At 42.8% G+C, this 15,082-nt stretch overlaps 1 protein-coding gene across 1 annotated transcript in view; it reads right to left on the reverse strand.

The window, feature by feature from the left end:
- The window catches only part of sspo (SCO-spondin), a gene marked incomplete at its 5' end in the record, with an annotated part of 128,753 nt that overhangs the window by 45,741 nt on the left and 67,930 nt on the right, over positions 1-15,082 (reverse strand). Inside the window, 14 exons of the mRNA XM_083995240.1 lie at positions 448-612; positions 1,188-1,223; positions 1,348-1,568; positions 1,668-1,813; positions 2,412-2,578; positions 3,320-3,472; positions 4,405-4,625; positions 5,627-5,726; positions 5,892-6,098; positions 12,071-12,241; positions 12,956-13,156; positions 13,915-13,961; positions 14,064-14,233; positions 14,938-15,017. Of these exons, the coding sequence (XP_083851366.1) occupies positions 448-612; positions 1,188-1,223; positions 1,348-1,568; positions 1,668-1,813; positions 2,412-2,578; positions 3,320-3,472; positions 4,405-4,625; positions 5,627-5,726; positions 5,892-6,098; positions 12,071-12,241; positions 12,956-13,156; positions 13,915-13,961; positions 14,064-14,233; positions 14,938-15,017 (2,085 nt within the window). The remainder of the gene's footprint in view (positions 1-447; positions 613-1,187; positions 1,224-1,347; positions 1,569-1,667; positions 1,814-2,411; positions 2,579-3,319; positions 3,473-4,404; positions 4,626-5,626; positions 5,727-5,891; positions 6,099-12,070; positions 12,242-12,955; positions 13,157-13,914; positions 13,962-14,063; positions 14,234-14,937; positions 15,018-15,082) is intronic.

Genomic DNA, 15,082 nt, shown 5'->3' on the forward strand with positions numbered 1-15,082 from the left:
CCGCCCGTGAGATAAGAGCGTTGGAAATCATAAACCGAGCCACTTGCAAACACTCGAAAAATCCCAAATAGCAAAGCAACAGATGTAATAAAATTCAGTTTGTGGAGAAATCTTTCACTGGTGGAGGTGGATTGTTACACACACATACATAGGGTCTAAAAATATGAAAATGTAATCCTTTATGATCAGATATATTCAGCTGAAGGGCGTAACAACTGATTCTAATGCCTGATAGTGAAGTACAACGCCTCACAGTTCCTGCACTTCACTTCACTGTACTACATCTGAACCTGTGGCCTGTTCTTTGTCATTCCTGAAGCCTCATTATTTACCACGATGCTGAGCCTGCAGCCTGAACAAGCAGATAAATAAAGGAAAGGACTTGAGTTCAGAGTATTGAGCTCAGAGGTAAACAGATGAGATGAGACCAGCTGCTGCTGCTCGTACCTGTGCACTGCGGCAGGTTACAGGCCTTCTCCTGGTGAGAGCTTCCAGAGCACGGCGGCTTCACACAACGACGGTGACGCGACTTCGTGGCCGGTTTCACAGCGTCGGTGCAGGTTTTAGTGCACGGGCTCCACGACGACCAGGGGGAGAAACCAGCATCCTCATCTGAAAAGCACAGATTTTTAAAATTGAGTTTAAGTGAGAGGCAACACATAGTGATTTAGAGAAACGAGTGGGAAAGTACAACGGAGTATTAGGGCCACATTGAGAAAAAATTTTTTTCACAGACTTCGAAAATAAAGTCATAGTTTTAAGAGAATAAAGTCATAATTTTCCGAGAACAAAGGGGCTATTTTATGAGAATAAAGTTGTAAATGTATGAAAAAAAAAGTCTTAATTGTACCAGTAAGTGGGTATGGTAGGCTGTTCTGGTTTTGTTCTGGTTCTTTCTGCAGAATAGATGCATTTTCTTGCATTTTCTTTTCAAAGTCCTGATACTTATGACAATGTGCTGCTGATATGCCAAAAGATTAAGTATCTCCTTGTTTGTGAAAACCTACAACTTCATTTTAACAACTTTACTCCTCTAAAACAACAGGTTAAAATATTATGACTTTTTTCTAATAAAACTATGACTTTGTTCTCGAAGTCTGTAAAAAAAACATTTTCTCAATGTGGCCCTAATACTGCGTCGTAAGGAGGAGATAAACACTGGCATTAAACTTTAAAAGATAACTTACCTGGTAAAGATGGTTCTTCTGTGGGACCAACGATCACTGCAAAAACACAGCTGCATTATTTACTGTTGTGCACAAATGTATGTATGTTTTTTTTTTAATAATAGATGGAGACTAAAAACGTCAGAGAGAAGCCTTCATGATGAACTGTGGGGTCTCGTACCGGGGCAGTCGGGGGCTTGGCAGTAGGTGGTTTCGTGCCGTGGGCCCTGGCAGTCTCTGCCCCCGTGGGCCGGGGCAGGATGAGTGCAGCCTCTGGACCGGGTTTTCAGACCCAGACCTCCACAGGACAGAGAGCAGGAGCTCCAGGGCCCCCAGGGAGAAAGACCCCCGTCCACCGGACAAGGCTCCAAGGAGCAGTTCCACCGGCCGTGTTCACAGCCGCTGCAGAAGGAAAGAAGAGGTGAGATGCCCTCGGATGATCCAGCAGCAGAAGAAGATATTAAATAGTGCATGAAGTATTGTATTGTCTCCTCCTCTCACCATGTGCTGCAGTCGTGCACCAGGTTGTCTCCAGACTGAAGCTCCGCCCCCTCAGAGACGTTGTAGAGGAGCAGAGATGAGACCGGTGTGACGGAGACGCTCTGCAACGACGCCAGGAACGCTCTGTCCACCAGACACGGACACTCCTGAAACACACAAACACTGGGTTTAAAAGTTTTATCTGAATTAACAGTCATGACTCCATCAGAACAAGTGTTGCCCTCCAAAAACTCTTTTTTTGGGGGGGGGGGATCCCGCGAAATGGCCGGTCAATTTATCACCAGGAAGGAAAAATTGATTCCCGGGATTTTTTATTTTTTATTTGGTACAAGTATTTTTTAATTATGTTGTAATGTAGGCCCTTTGCTGCATGTCATTCCCGCTCTCTCTGCTTCCCCATTTCCTGTCTCTCTCAACTATTAATAATAATTAAAGGCAAAAAAATGCGTTTGGAGTGATGTTGGGCTGTTACTTGTTGACGGCTGTTGAGACGCTCCACGGCTCCGGTTGAACTTTATTACTGTGACTTTGTTTTCAAGTGCTGCGGTTTGTTTAATGTGGAAGAAAGTGTGTGACACTTGTTTTCATCTTCCTACAGAAAGTTAAACATTTTAATAAAGTTGTATTGTTGAATACATGTAGTAGCCTTAAAGCAGTAGCTCTTTTGTACCGGTAATTGAAAAGAGGCAAATTCTGTAAATTTCATTAACACTAATAATAATAGAAAGCCGACGGGGACCTGACCTGTACACAGGCTCCGTGGTGCTGGTAGGTGAGCGGAGGACAGTGGCATCCTTCCTCGCAGCCGTCTGAGTAGCAGCCCTCTCTGCCACTGACCTGAGCGCAGCTGAACGGACATCCCTCGCCTCGCTCGCACTCCCTGTACAGTCGACCGGGGGGGCAGCCCACCTCTGCACGGGGACACGACACACATACACACACACACACATATCTTGGCATTTTGATCGATGATAAACTTACGTTCCACTCCCATATCGATCATCTTGTAAAAAAACTTGGGTCAAAAAATTGGTTTCCTTTACCGAAATAAATAAAATTTTCCATTGGCATGCAGAAAGAAATTAGTTGAAGCTGTTTTCATGTCTGTCTTAGACTATGGTGACATCATTTACAGCCTCCACTCTTAAACCCCTAGATGTCATTTACCATTCTGCCCTTTTAGAGATGCTTTTATTCATATATAAAGCCCTCATTGGCAAACGTCCCATCTACATCTCTTCATTAGTTATTCAGTCCACAATCACTTACAACACCCGCTCTAGCAACTGGTTGCAATTGTATATTCCCGAAATTCGGACTGAGCTAGGGAGGTCTGCCTTCTCAGCTTGTGCCCCACACATCTGGAATCATCTACAACTAACTCTAAAGTTAAACTCATTTGTCCCATTCAATCACTTCAAATGATTAATTAATAATTCCCTGTCTTCCGTTTGTAATTGTTTCCTCTGATGTCTTCTGTTCTGTCCTTTACTGTATTTTATTGTGTATATCTGTTCTGTATTTTGTTTGTTTTCAGTGTACTAACGAGTTTAAATAAAGGTAACTAAACTAAACTAAACACACACACGGTGAGGCTTCAGGTTCAAGATGCTCGGACACAGAAGCATGTTCTCCGGGGAACGGGGACTCACCGAGGCAGACCTGGGTGTTGCACATCTTGCTCTGGCGTTGGAGGCCGCTGCAGGGCGGCGAGCTGCAGACGCGGGAGCGGGACTGTTGTCCTCCACCGCAGCTGACGGAGCAAACCGACCACGTGGACCAGGGCAGCCACGGGCCGCCCGAGTCTGTGGAGGGAGAAGACACCGAGACGTGAGGACGAAGGTGGACACAGAGAACGACCAGAGACTGAACTGAACTGGAGCTCGTTCTCATTTTAATCTTTATTTATTCACAGAGTCAAGATTCTCTATAATTGGAAGGAAGAAGCCTAAAGTTTCAGGCCGCTAATTACGTGATGATGTCAAGAAATAACGGTCAATTTCATAGTAATGTCATGTTTTTCATAAAGGCAAAAGATTACACATGCTTTTCATGGTCTGAATTTTTTTGGGAAAGGCCAGACATTACAAGTCCTTGCAATTGACCGATATTTCTGGGCTTTTTCTATACAATTTCTCAACATTACTATGAACGATCGTTATTTCTAGGCATTTTCTAGACATTATGATGCAATTACTGGTTATTTTTTGGCTATTTCTTGACATTATCACCTAATTAGTGGCCTGTAAATTAAAGGGTTACCAAGTTTCATGATTTACAGCTCTGGAAAAAAATGTACAGTATAGACCACTTCAAAATGATCAGTTTCTCTGGATTTACTATTTACAGGTATGTGTTTGGGTAAAATGAACACTTCTGTAAACTACTGACAATATTTCTCACAGATTTGTAAAAAAAAAAAAAATATTGTGATTTACAGCATTTATCAGCAGAAAATGACAACTGGTCAAAGAAACAAAAAGTTTTCAAACCTCAAATAATAATAATGCAAAACAGAAAACAGGTTCATATTCATTTTTAAACAACACAACACTCATTTTTAACTTAGGAAGAGTTCAGATCTCAACATCTGTGGAATAACTACAATTTTTAATCACAGCAGCGTTTTTCATAATCTAACTGATTTATTAAGAACAATTTGGAGTGGTCTCTTATCTTTTCCAGAGCTTTATATGTGCGTCACTGGATGAGAGCATGTTGTGTTGTTAGTGTGTACCTGTGCAGGTGTGTGTGTTGCAGTCGTTCTGCTGCTCTCCGTCCCCCGTGCAGCCTCTTCCTCCGCTCTGAGGAGACGGATTATTGCACTGTCGCCTCCTGAACGTGACTCCTCCTCCACACGGCAGCGAGCACTCGGTCCAGGCTCCCCATTGGCTCCAGCCGCCGTCAACGTGGCAACCGGGGACGGACTGACAGTGCAGAACCCCGGCCTCGCATGAACTGAGCAAAAAAAGAGAGAAAGACGATGAAATCCAAAAGATAAAAAACCAGGAAGATAAAAAAAGTTGTCCTCCGTGGCTTCTCTGAGTTACTGGGGGTCTCGGCGTAGCAGTATTTGTCCATATAATGGTTGTCAATGGATACCAACTATCTTCGTCCAAAAAGACACACCAAAAAACATCCAAATACCTCCATACTGCTCGTCTGTAATGTCCGTCTTGTAGTGAAGCCCCGACATGAGAAATTGTTCCGAAAAAAATTAAATAAGTCTATATTTCCACCTTTATGATTTTAAAATGGCTCAATAGTGGTTCCATGGCTGGAGTATTAGTACTGTGAAGTAGAAATAGAGATGAAGAGAAGGACTGAATTGTGGACCTATGTTGTTTTGAATAAATGTTTCTGTGCATATTGATGTTCACAGGAATGTATACAGGCTAAATATGTAATGCACATTTTGATACTATTATCAAAACTTTATTTACCGTAGATCTTATTGTGGGTGGGAGGAGGGTGGGTTAGAAGGGTTTCTGTTTGTGTTTTTGTGTGTTATATTGTTGTTGTTATGTGTATGAACATTTGTTCATTAAAATGGAAAATCAATAAAGAAATTGTGAAAAAAAAAAAAGTCTATATTTTAAGCTTGTTTGTAGCGGAAGCTCCCAGTGTCTCGGTTCACTGCTCTTCCTGTGTCAGTGACCGGCCGTCGGGGCTTCAATACAAGAGGGACATTACATACGAGCAGCATGGAGGTATTTGGATGTTTTTTGGTGTGTCTTTTTGGACGAAGAAAGTTGGTATCCATTGACAACCATTATATGGACAAATACTGCTGCACGGAGCCCCGCTGTAACTCAGAGAAGCCACGGAGGACTCTGAAACTTCTCACAGCTCTTAGTCGACATGAGGGTGAGTAGATAATGAGTGAAATTTGAATTTTGGGTGAACTATCCCTTTAAATTTGATGAGATATAAATATATAAAAAGTGTTTGTGTGGTACCAGTTCTTGCAGTCACTGATGATGCTCTCTCCTGGATTCGCAAACTGCCAATCAGACGCCCCGGGCCACACCCAGGATGAGTCGCTGGGATCTAACCCGCCTGTAAACCAGAGAGCCAGAGCTGATCAATAACCAGAGATAAACTATTAATCTATTGATCAACTATTAATCTATTGATGAACTATTAATCTATTGATCAACTATTAATCTATTGATCAACTATTAATCTATTGATCGGACCGATCCAATACTCTTAGCTGTATACCGGTGTCGGAGCTGCTGCTGTTGTGGTATTTGCAGCGACACTCCTCTCTGGCCACACACGCTCCGTCCTGCAGCACCGTGTCACCGGGGCAACCGCAGGTGGGGCTGCACCCGGGGGAGTCCAAACACACCGCGTCGCCATGGAGATCCGAGCAGGAGCGAGGACAGGGCTTCCCACAGGGCCACTCCTCCTGGCCTCCTCCGCACTCTGCAGACAAGAGAAGAAGATTATTAACACATGAAGTGAACTGAAGTGGACTCTTACATGACTTTACTTTTTTTGCACTGGAATATTTTTCATTTATTCTATTTTATTTCATTTTATTTTATCTTATTTTATTGAGAAAATGTACAAAAAGTACAGGACCGCACTCCAAATTTAAGTATTTTATTATGACACGAACATTTCAGGGTAAACCCGATGAAAGGTTTTCCCCCGAAACGTATGTGTCATAATAAAATACTTGAATTTGGAGTGCGGCTTTGATTACGGTACGCATTCACTGTGGCTGTATCGTTTCGATAAGCTTCTGCAATGTCACAACATGTATTTCCGTCCAGAGTTGCATTAATTGTTCACCAAGACCTTGTACTGATGACGGGAGAGAGAGTCTGAGTCTTCTCCAGCACATCCCAATGACTCTCAGTGTGGGTTAAGGACTCTGTGGTGGACAATCCACTCTCCTTCCAGTTTTTGGTAATGCATTGGACAGCTCTTAACCCACTTTTAGTCGTTTCAGCCGTCTCCTTAAAGGGACAACGAGGAGTTTCTATTCGGTTATAAAAAAGTCTCACGTTAATGTGGATGAATCTCCGCTACCCACACTTGTTAATGGGCCCATTTTCGATAAATATATCGTTCTGTCTCTATCGTTATTTTGTTATTATTAGTGGTGGCGGAGATGCTGGTCGAGCCGACCAGCGTTTTTTACTTTCGGTTTCGCAACGAGTCATGAGAATAACGCAGCTGAATCGCCGTTTATGGCCGGAACTACGACGGTATGTGAACCTCTTTGAACCTCTGACTTTAATTATTGATGAATGAAAATATGAGTCTGTCTTGCGCCGGTCAAAATAATTTTACGGTGCGCGCGGAGGCTCATAAATGTAGTGTGAAAACGCTTCGCTTTTCCAAAACTCCTCGTTGTCCCTTTAAATGTTTTATTTGCTTGATGCATGCCAATAATTAACATCCACGACCAGTGTTGGGAACGTTACTTTTAAAAAGTAATTAGTTATAGTTACTAATTACTTCTCCCAAAAAGTAACTGAGTTAGTAACTCCACTACTTCACTATAATAGTAACTAGTTACCAGGGAAAGTAACTATTGCGTTATTTTTTCTTTCCAAGGGCATTTTTAAATTGTATTTTATTGTTTTCATATATTTCACTGATCGCAATTATGGAATGCGAGTGTGTGTTTTATTGAAAGCGAGGCTGGTGTGCCTATGAAAATAGGTTACAGTGGGTTTTTTAAGTGCTGTGGCTGCCTACAAGCAAATCTCATATTGTCTCTGTACAAAGACAACAAAGACCTTTTTAAATGTGAAAACAGTGGAGACCTATTCAAGATTTGCGTTTGGGCAACAATAACAGGAAACATCGAAATTAATTTATTTATGGCCACATTAAGTGAAATTATTAACTTTACCGATTATCCATCTGGTTATCTGTCCTGCTGCGAGTGCACAACTTCTCAGGGTATCCGCGGATCCTTAAAAAGTCTTAAATTCATGTATCTAAAATTAAGGCCTTAAAAAGTATTACATTTATTAGAAAATTCAAAGATGGTCTTAAATATATAATATATAATACACAGCATCATTAAATGCACTTAAACTTTTATATGAAATAACAGGGTATCCGCGGGGTCTTAAAAAGTCTAAAATTTGAAAATCTAAATTTTAGGTCTTAAAATGTCTTAAATTTGTTGAATTATTGTGTTCAAGTCTTAAATAATTTTAGTCTCGCATTTGCCCTTAAAAAAAATACATGTTTGAACCGGGAAAATCACAAAAAAGAACGAGCACAACCTGCGATTGGTCAAAAAACTACAAATCCCACAATTCTCTGGGCTCAACAATAACAGTAGTTAGCGTGAGTAAGGGAGAGTGGAGGTGTCGGTGAAAAGAGGAAACAACGCCACGTCTGGTCCTGTTCTATGTTGTTCGTTCACACCGTCACCGTTTATTCGTTACGTCCGCGGTGTAAAAGGCCGTGACGCAAAGACGCGATTAGGCGCGAGACGCGGTATACGCGACTTTTTTTTTTTTGCGACGCTACACGCGATTCTTTTATAGCGACGGGACCTTCGCGTCTTCGTCTATTTCATCGTGTTTGGTGGGAAGACCCACGAGGGGCTTCCCACCAAACACGAGGAACGCTTTTTTTTCGCTCGAGTTTTTACGCGCGACCAAACGCGAGATACGCGAGATACGCGATTTATCGCTCGTTATGACTTTGTGTAAATTCGCGTCTTCACGAGCCCGCCCATTTTCACTACAACAACAACAACAACAACATTTCTGCTCTCATCAACCATGGTTGAGGTCACAACGCTGCGCTGTAGCTGCTCTGGAAGTCCAAGACACTGAGGCATGGATCATACCTGTCAAGTATCCCGTTTTGGCCGGGAAAGTCCCGTATTTTACCCCTCTTTCCCGCCGTCCTCCCGTATTAGTATTTTCCCGTAAATCTCCCGTATTTTAACCCACGTTATTAAAAAATAATAACCCCGGGCCAGTCCCGGTGGACCTGCCGAGATTTGCATCCCCTGGCTGTTTTAGCCAAATACACTACTTGCTACATGTATGAAATGCATGTATGTATAAACACCTAAACCGTATTGTGCGTAACCCCAGCAGAGCAGGCACTTCTCGGCATGTGTTGAAAAGTGCCTGCTTGCCGAGATCTGCATGTCGCTCGTGAAATGCCAGGGGATGCAAATCTCGGCAAGTCCAATAAACTGCTGTGCCGAAAACTGCATCCCCGTCCCCGTAATGAAATGATCCAGTTCCACGTTTGTTGTGCGGCATGCAGATCTCGGCAAGCAGGCATTTCTCGGCATAACACCGGCGGCACCCCGGACTGGACGCTGCTATTTCATTTGGGTTTTGGTTTTTACCTCGGAGTGGCCAACCCTCTATTAATCCTATCTTGATTAGCGACGATGAGCGTGCTCGTCGTCACTATGTGCGAGCACACAGCCCAAAGCCTACATCACCGCGGCATTGAGGTCCTGCTCATCAGGCTTGTAACGGGTCGACCCGCGGTTGTTGAAAAAATAAATAAATAAAGACTCGTATTTTCGCGCGGCTCGAACCAGCGCGTCTACACCGGTCGAGTTGTGTCGTCCAAAAGAACAGCTAGGCAGCCCAGTCCAGAGAGCAACAAAGAGGAACAGAGAGAGACAGCAGAGTAACAGGTGTGCGTGTGTCTGTGTCTGTAGCCTACCTGCTGTAAAAGACAGGGTAATTCTATAATCATATAAGGCTGAAAATCTCAGGACATGTCTGCTCCAATTATTCAGCAGTATAAAGCTAAAGCATGTGTGGGCCTTCTGTCATAGATATCTGACAGTAGCTCCAGCTATCAAAATACAGATGAGAATAGGGCAGAAGTTGTGGAAGAAGACAGTGTGGCCTGAAAGAGCTTCATGGTGAAGCAGAGGAAAGGGGGCCTTGAAAGGCCGGGTCCAGGCCAAAAGATTTTAAAAAATGAGTTTTGTTTTTGCCCACCAGCCACAGCTCCACACTAAACCAGTTCTGAGTTCACTTTAATACACTTAAGCCATTCTTGCAGTTAGATAGGAACCTCAGTCAGTACTGAATCTGCTTTAAAGGAGAGAAGGAAAAAGAAAAACAGTTCAGCAGCTTCTGTGGCTGAGATGAGCCAAGTCGGAGGACAATGGCTTCACTGAGTAGTTTGTAATGCGCCTCATTTAAAGCAGAAGTAAGCGGTCCGGTCGTTTTCGCTAATGCTGCGTTCCAGGCAGGCTTTTGAAATCGTAAATTACAGCTTCAAGTCACAACTTACGACTTTGTAGCGTTCCAGGCAACCCACTCGTGTTTTTCCGACCTGTTTTACCGGTGAAAGTCACTATAACGGCCACTCGTAACTTCTGACCTGTGAACTCGTACCAGATCGAACTGGTACCACTTCACGGTCGGAAAAATACGAGTTTCCTTGAACGCACCATAACAGTCCTCGTCCCTACGTCACCACATTCACGGCGTTCCTTGGCTGCACACACAGCCCTGTATGCCGTTCTCTCTCCTCATTGGATAAAAACTGTAGGATACAAGAAAAGTTTTCTCCTCGGCTCAGAGCAGAGCAGAGGGACTGAGAGACCCGTGTTTCAGTCCAAACACTCTATGTAAGTGATTGCTGTCGGAAGATATAACTATTTAAGACTTATATTAACACAAATATATCACTCACTTCTGCTTTAATTGTCGGTAACGGCGTGGTAACGGTGGAAATAGTAATTAGTTAGTAACGCCGTTATTCCCATCACTGTCCACGACCACAGGATGTGTCTTCCAACCTTGTTTAAGAAATGAGAAGTTACTGACTGCATCAGTTAGGGTAGTATGCAGTAATTATCCAATGGGAGACTATTAAATTAATTAAAGGGACAACGAGGAGTTTTGGAAAAGCGAAGTGTTTCCACATTACATTTATGAGCCTCCGCGCACCGTGAAATTCTTTGACCGGCGCAAGACAGACTCATGTTTTCATTCATCAAGAATTAAAGTCAGAGGTTGGAAGACGATCACATACCGTCGTAGTTCCCACCATAAACGGCGATTCTGCGGCGTTAATTCTCATGACTCGCCACGAAACCGAAAGTAAAGAAACGCTGGTCGGCTCGCCCAGCATTTCCACCACCACTAATAATAACAAAATAACGATAGAGACAAAACGATATATTTATCGAAAATGGAGCCATTAACAAGTGGTAACGTAGATTCATCCACATTAATATGAGACTTTTTTATTGTCGTGAAACTTCTCGTTGTCCCTTTAAATCCAGGTGGTGACCAGGTGGGCAGAGTATTTTTGGAGGGTGAGTGCGTTGTTTTTTCAGATATCTTATTTTATTTACATTTTTATTTCAACGCTTTTTTGTACTATTTTTTGTAAAACATTTCTGATTCAGGTGGAGGCAACATGAAGACAAACGTGAAACTGGTCAGACTGGAGGAAACTGTGACTGTGAATCCTCCGAGAGGCCGAGGTCGAGTTCTGTTTCCCTGGACGAACAGAGGTTTGGGTCAACGGGTAATGAAATGAAACCAGAAGCTGTGGTGGTGAAAAAATCAATCAGGCCCCTCGATGTGCGCTAATAAATTAAATACAGTCTTGTAGCTGAGTGATTGATGGAAACCATTTGGACTTTGGACTTCTCTCTGTGTTTCCAGTGCACCGACCTTTCGCCGTCATACCGCGGCGCTGCAGAGTGGCCCCTGTTATGGTTTGTGCGGGGGCTGGACAAGTGCAGAAACATGGGAGGGCAGCGAGAGTTCAGTTCATTAATCTCCTCCTCTCAGACAGCCGCTTTCATTTCAACGGGCTCTTTGTCTCCGAACTCGTCTTCGTCTCCCAGGATTCAGCGCTCTCGCTTTTACTCATTTCCATCCAGTAACCTCCTCTCCGTCTAAGTGCTTTACCCCCTAACACACACATACACACACATAACGTACCATACCATACATACAGTACGTCCACCCAAATCAGCCCCAACTGTAAGCACTTTTAAATCCAGGTTAAAAACATTTCTCTTTTCACGTGCTTATAGCTGAGAACTTAAAACTTTATCTATTTTCTTTTCTTTTACTTGTATTTGCTCTTGCTTTTAACTCTGTTTTTAGTGTTTGTTTTTATTCTGTCTTATGCTTTTTTTTTTTTTTTTAATGTTTCTTTTATTTTACTTTTATTTGCTCTTGCATTTAACTCTGTTTTTATTGTTTTGTTTGTTTTTATTCTGTCTTATGCTTCTTTTTTTTATTTTATTTTATTTTTTTTAATGTTTTTGTCTTTATGTAAAGCACATGGAGTTGCCTTGGTGTGAAATGCGCTATATAAATAAAGATGCCTTGCCTTGCCTTGCCTTGCCTTGCCTCAAACACACACACACACACACACAATTAATGTACAAAATCCGTTATCGCGCTGACCCGAGCAGATGGTGCTGTTGTCATGGCAACCGCGGCTCTGCCTGCTCTCCCCGAGGCAGGGCAGGCCGCCGAACCGGGCGGGGGGACTGTTGCACTCCCGGGAGCGAGAGGACGATCCGGCACAGCCGTCGCAGTCCGACCAGGACGACCAGGCGCTCCACGACCCGTGGACTGAAGACAGAGACAGAGAGAGAGAAAGAAACAACGAGAGCACATGAGAAGATGAGTTAGAAAAGACAATAAAAATGACAAAGAGCAGAAGCAGCAGAGCAAAAAAAAACATGATGAGAGACAGAGGAGAAACTTGTAGCCGAGTGACCCGGTGTTTCCTCGTCTGTGTCCTCTCATCATCAGTGACCTCAGTTTCAACTAATATGTTGTATTGTTCTGCAGGATTTCCTTTTCTTATTTGAATGCAAAAATGAATGTTTTTCACTGTTACATATAATCAGAAGTGTATTGAATGTGAGAATTCTGTGCTGTTGCACTTTAACACAGATATAATGCATACCTATGGGAGAATTACAAATGCAATATTTCCTTGTTCGAAGCAATATTTTTTCGTGGTTGTAATAAAAACCAGAGGTGTTTTGTGGCATACTGAAAGAAAAGAAATAGAGTGTATTAAATGCCCCAGACATTTTTTGTTGTTTATTTCTTCATAAATTAGCATTTTATGTGAATTAATCTACTGTCCCTGGTATTTGTATGAAGTTCTGTACTTAAACCATTAAGTGACATCTCAACCGTTTGGTAGAGATCAATATTTTGCGCTTATGATTCACCTAAGGGTAAAAGAAATGCAAAGAAATCATTTTTTCACTGGTTTCTTCTTGGTGGGGTTGTTAAAGGGATAATAATCTATAATTTAATAAACCGTCCCACCTGGACAGAAGCTGATGACGGGGCAGGGCTGCCTCTGGATCTGAACTCCGACCCCGTTGTGGACTTCCTGTTCCCCGGGGCAGCTCGCTCCTCCGGCCCGGGGCTCAGGACAACCGCAGCTCCGGTAGCGCGACACCGACTCGGCCCCGCAGGTCCTGGAGCACGGAGTCCACTCGGACCAGTCGCACCAGTCTCCTGACACTGGAAAACACACACACACAGTTTATACATGTGTAGTTTTATAAACTGCTCATTTATCGTAGTTTTTTTCACCACCAACTCTCAGATCAGTTCAGCTTTATTACCCCAGAGGGAGAAACTTGTTTTGCAGAAGAAGCAAAAATCACAAGGACAGTAACAACAACACATAGAGAGAAAACCATAAAAACCAACAATTTGGGTAGAGAAGAACCAATAAAAAAGCTGTTTTAAGACGTAAAGTGCGGATTTAACAGCAGTGCGAATTGATTGCACAGATTGCACTCGTACCTGTTGGTACTCTACTTGATGGTAGAGTAAAAAACTGTGTGTAGAGGTTGATCAAGACTGGACAAGACAGCCCTAACCTTCTGCATAACCCGTTTATTGTAAAATTTTGGGATTGTGTGATTATTTCACTTGCTTCATTTACAATTTGTAACATTATTTTGTGCAGAAAGCCCAGAATAAAAGGAGATCAGGCAAAAAAAAAAGTTAAAACAGACTCAATGAAAGATCTTTAAAACAAAACAATCAGAGCCTTTTTTACATTAAAAGAGTTAACTTTTCACAGAAAATAGTCTCTGCAGTCCGTTTCTGCAGATTACATCAGTGTTCAGGTTGTGGATCCAATCTCATCCGATCAATCACTTCCCCCAGATACGACTTCACCATCTCCACAACTGATCTGAACTGTTATCAGTGGCCATGTCCTTGGTTTTCTAGCTGGAGAAAATGGACAATGGTCATGACATGCTCACCGGGGCAGGTGTGTCGAGTGCAGTTGAGCCTCCCGCCCTCACAGGTGCTGGAAAACAGGAAGAACGACATCATAACTTTCCTGTTCTGTTCTTTCCTGTAGTATAAATGCATACAGATGATCGTCTGTGTGTGTCGTTGTAGTTCTGACCAGTTGTTACATCCGTCGTGGGCTTTCGTCGTCTCTCCTGGCTCCAGCCGCAGTCCGGTGCCGAGGTCCAGACAGGGACACTCGTCTCTGTCCACGCAGACCGTCCCGTTGGCGGACAGGACCTTCCCCTCTGTGCAGTAACAGCCCGGCTCGCAGCTCCACTCACAGTGCTGCAGGACACGGAGGATAAAGCGTCTTCAAATCGCTTACAGCTTACAGTTGGTCCAAAGTGCTGTTGCTCGCCTTTTAACAGGCACGAGAAAACATAACTGCATCTCCCTGATCCTCGCCTCCCTCCACTGGCTCACAGTCCACTTGAGAAATAATTTTAAAATGTTTGTTTTTAAAGCATTAAACGGATCAGCTCCTCAATACATTTCTAAATATCTACACCCCCACACGATCCCTGAGGTCAGCTGATCAGCTCTTCCTCGTCGTCCCCAAAAATAGACTAAAAACACGAGGTGAACTACCACTAGAAATAAAAATGTCTCCGACCTTAATTTCTTTTTAATCGCGTCTTAAAACGTATTTTTATTCTTTGTCTTTTAACTCAGCATGAGAGTTGTGTGACTTCTATTCTTGTCTGCCTTTTTTATTTTCATTTTATTGTATTTTTACTGTAATCAGTTTGTTCTTTTATGGCTCTTACTTATTTCTTTTGTTCCTTTTTATTCTTTTTTTTAAATAGTTTCTCTTTTTTAAAATTTTCAAATCCCATTACGTGTTCTCTTAACCATTTTGTGCTCTTTATGTCCTGTATGTGTAATCACTGTGCAGCACTTTGGTAAACTTTTATGTATAAATAAAGTGGATTGAATTGAATTCATATTAATTCATTAGGAGTTATAGTTGTAGTTGCTGTGTGACTCACTGCCAGGTCGTCACAGGAGCGAGGGCAGGAGGGGCCGCAGCTGCTGAACGCCGTGCCGGGAACCTGAGAGCACGGTGCAACTGAAAACACACAGAGTTACATGTTGTCAATACACCTGTAGAAAACACACACACACAAACACACA

This window comes from Trachurus trachurus (assembly GCF_905171665.1).
Source record: "Trachurus trachurus genome assembly, chromosome: 20".
NCBI lineage: Eukaryota > Metazoa > Chordata > Actinopteri > Carangiformes > Carangidae > Trachurus > Trachurus trachurus.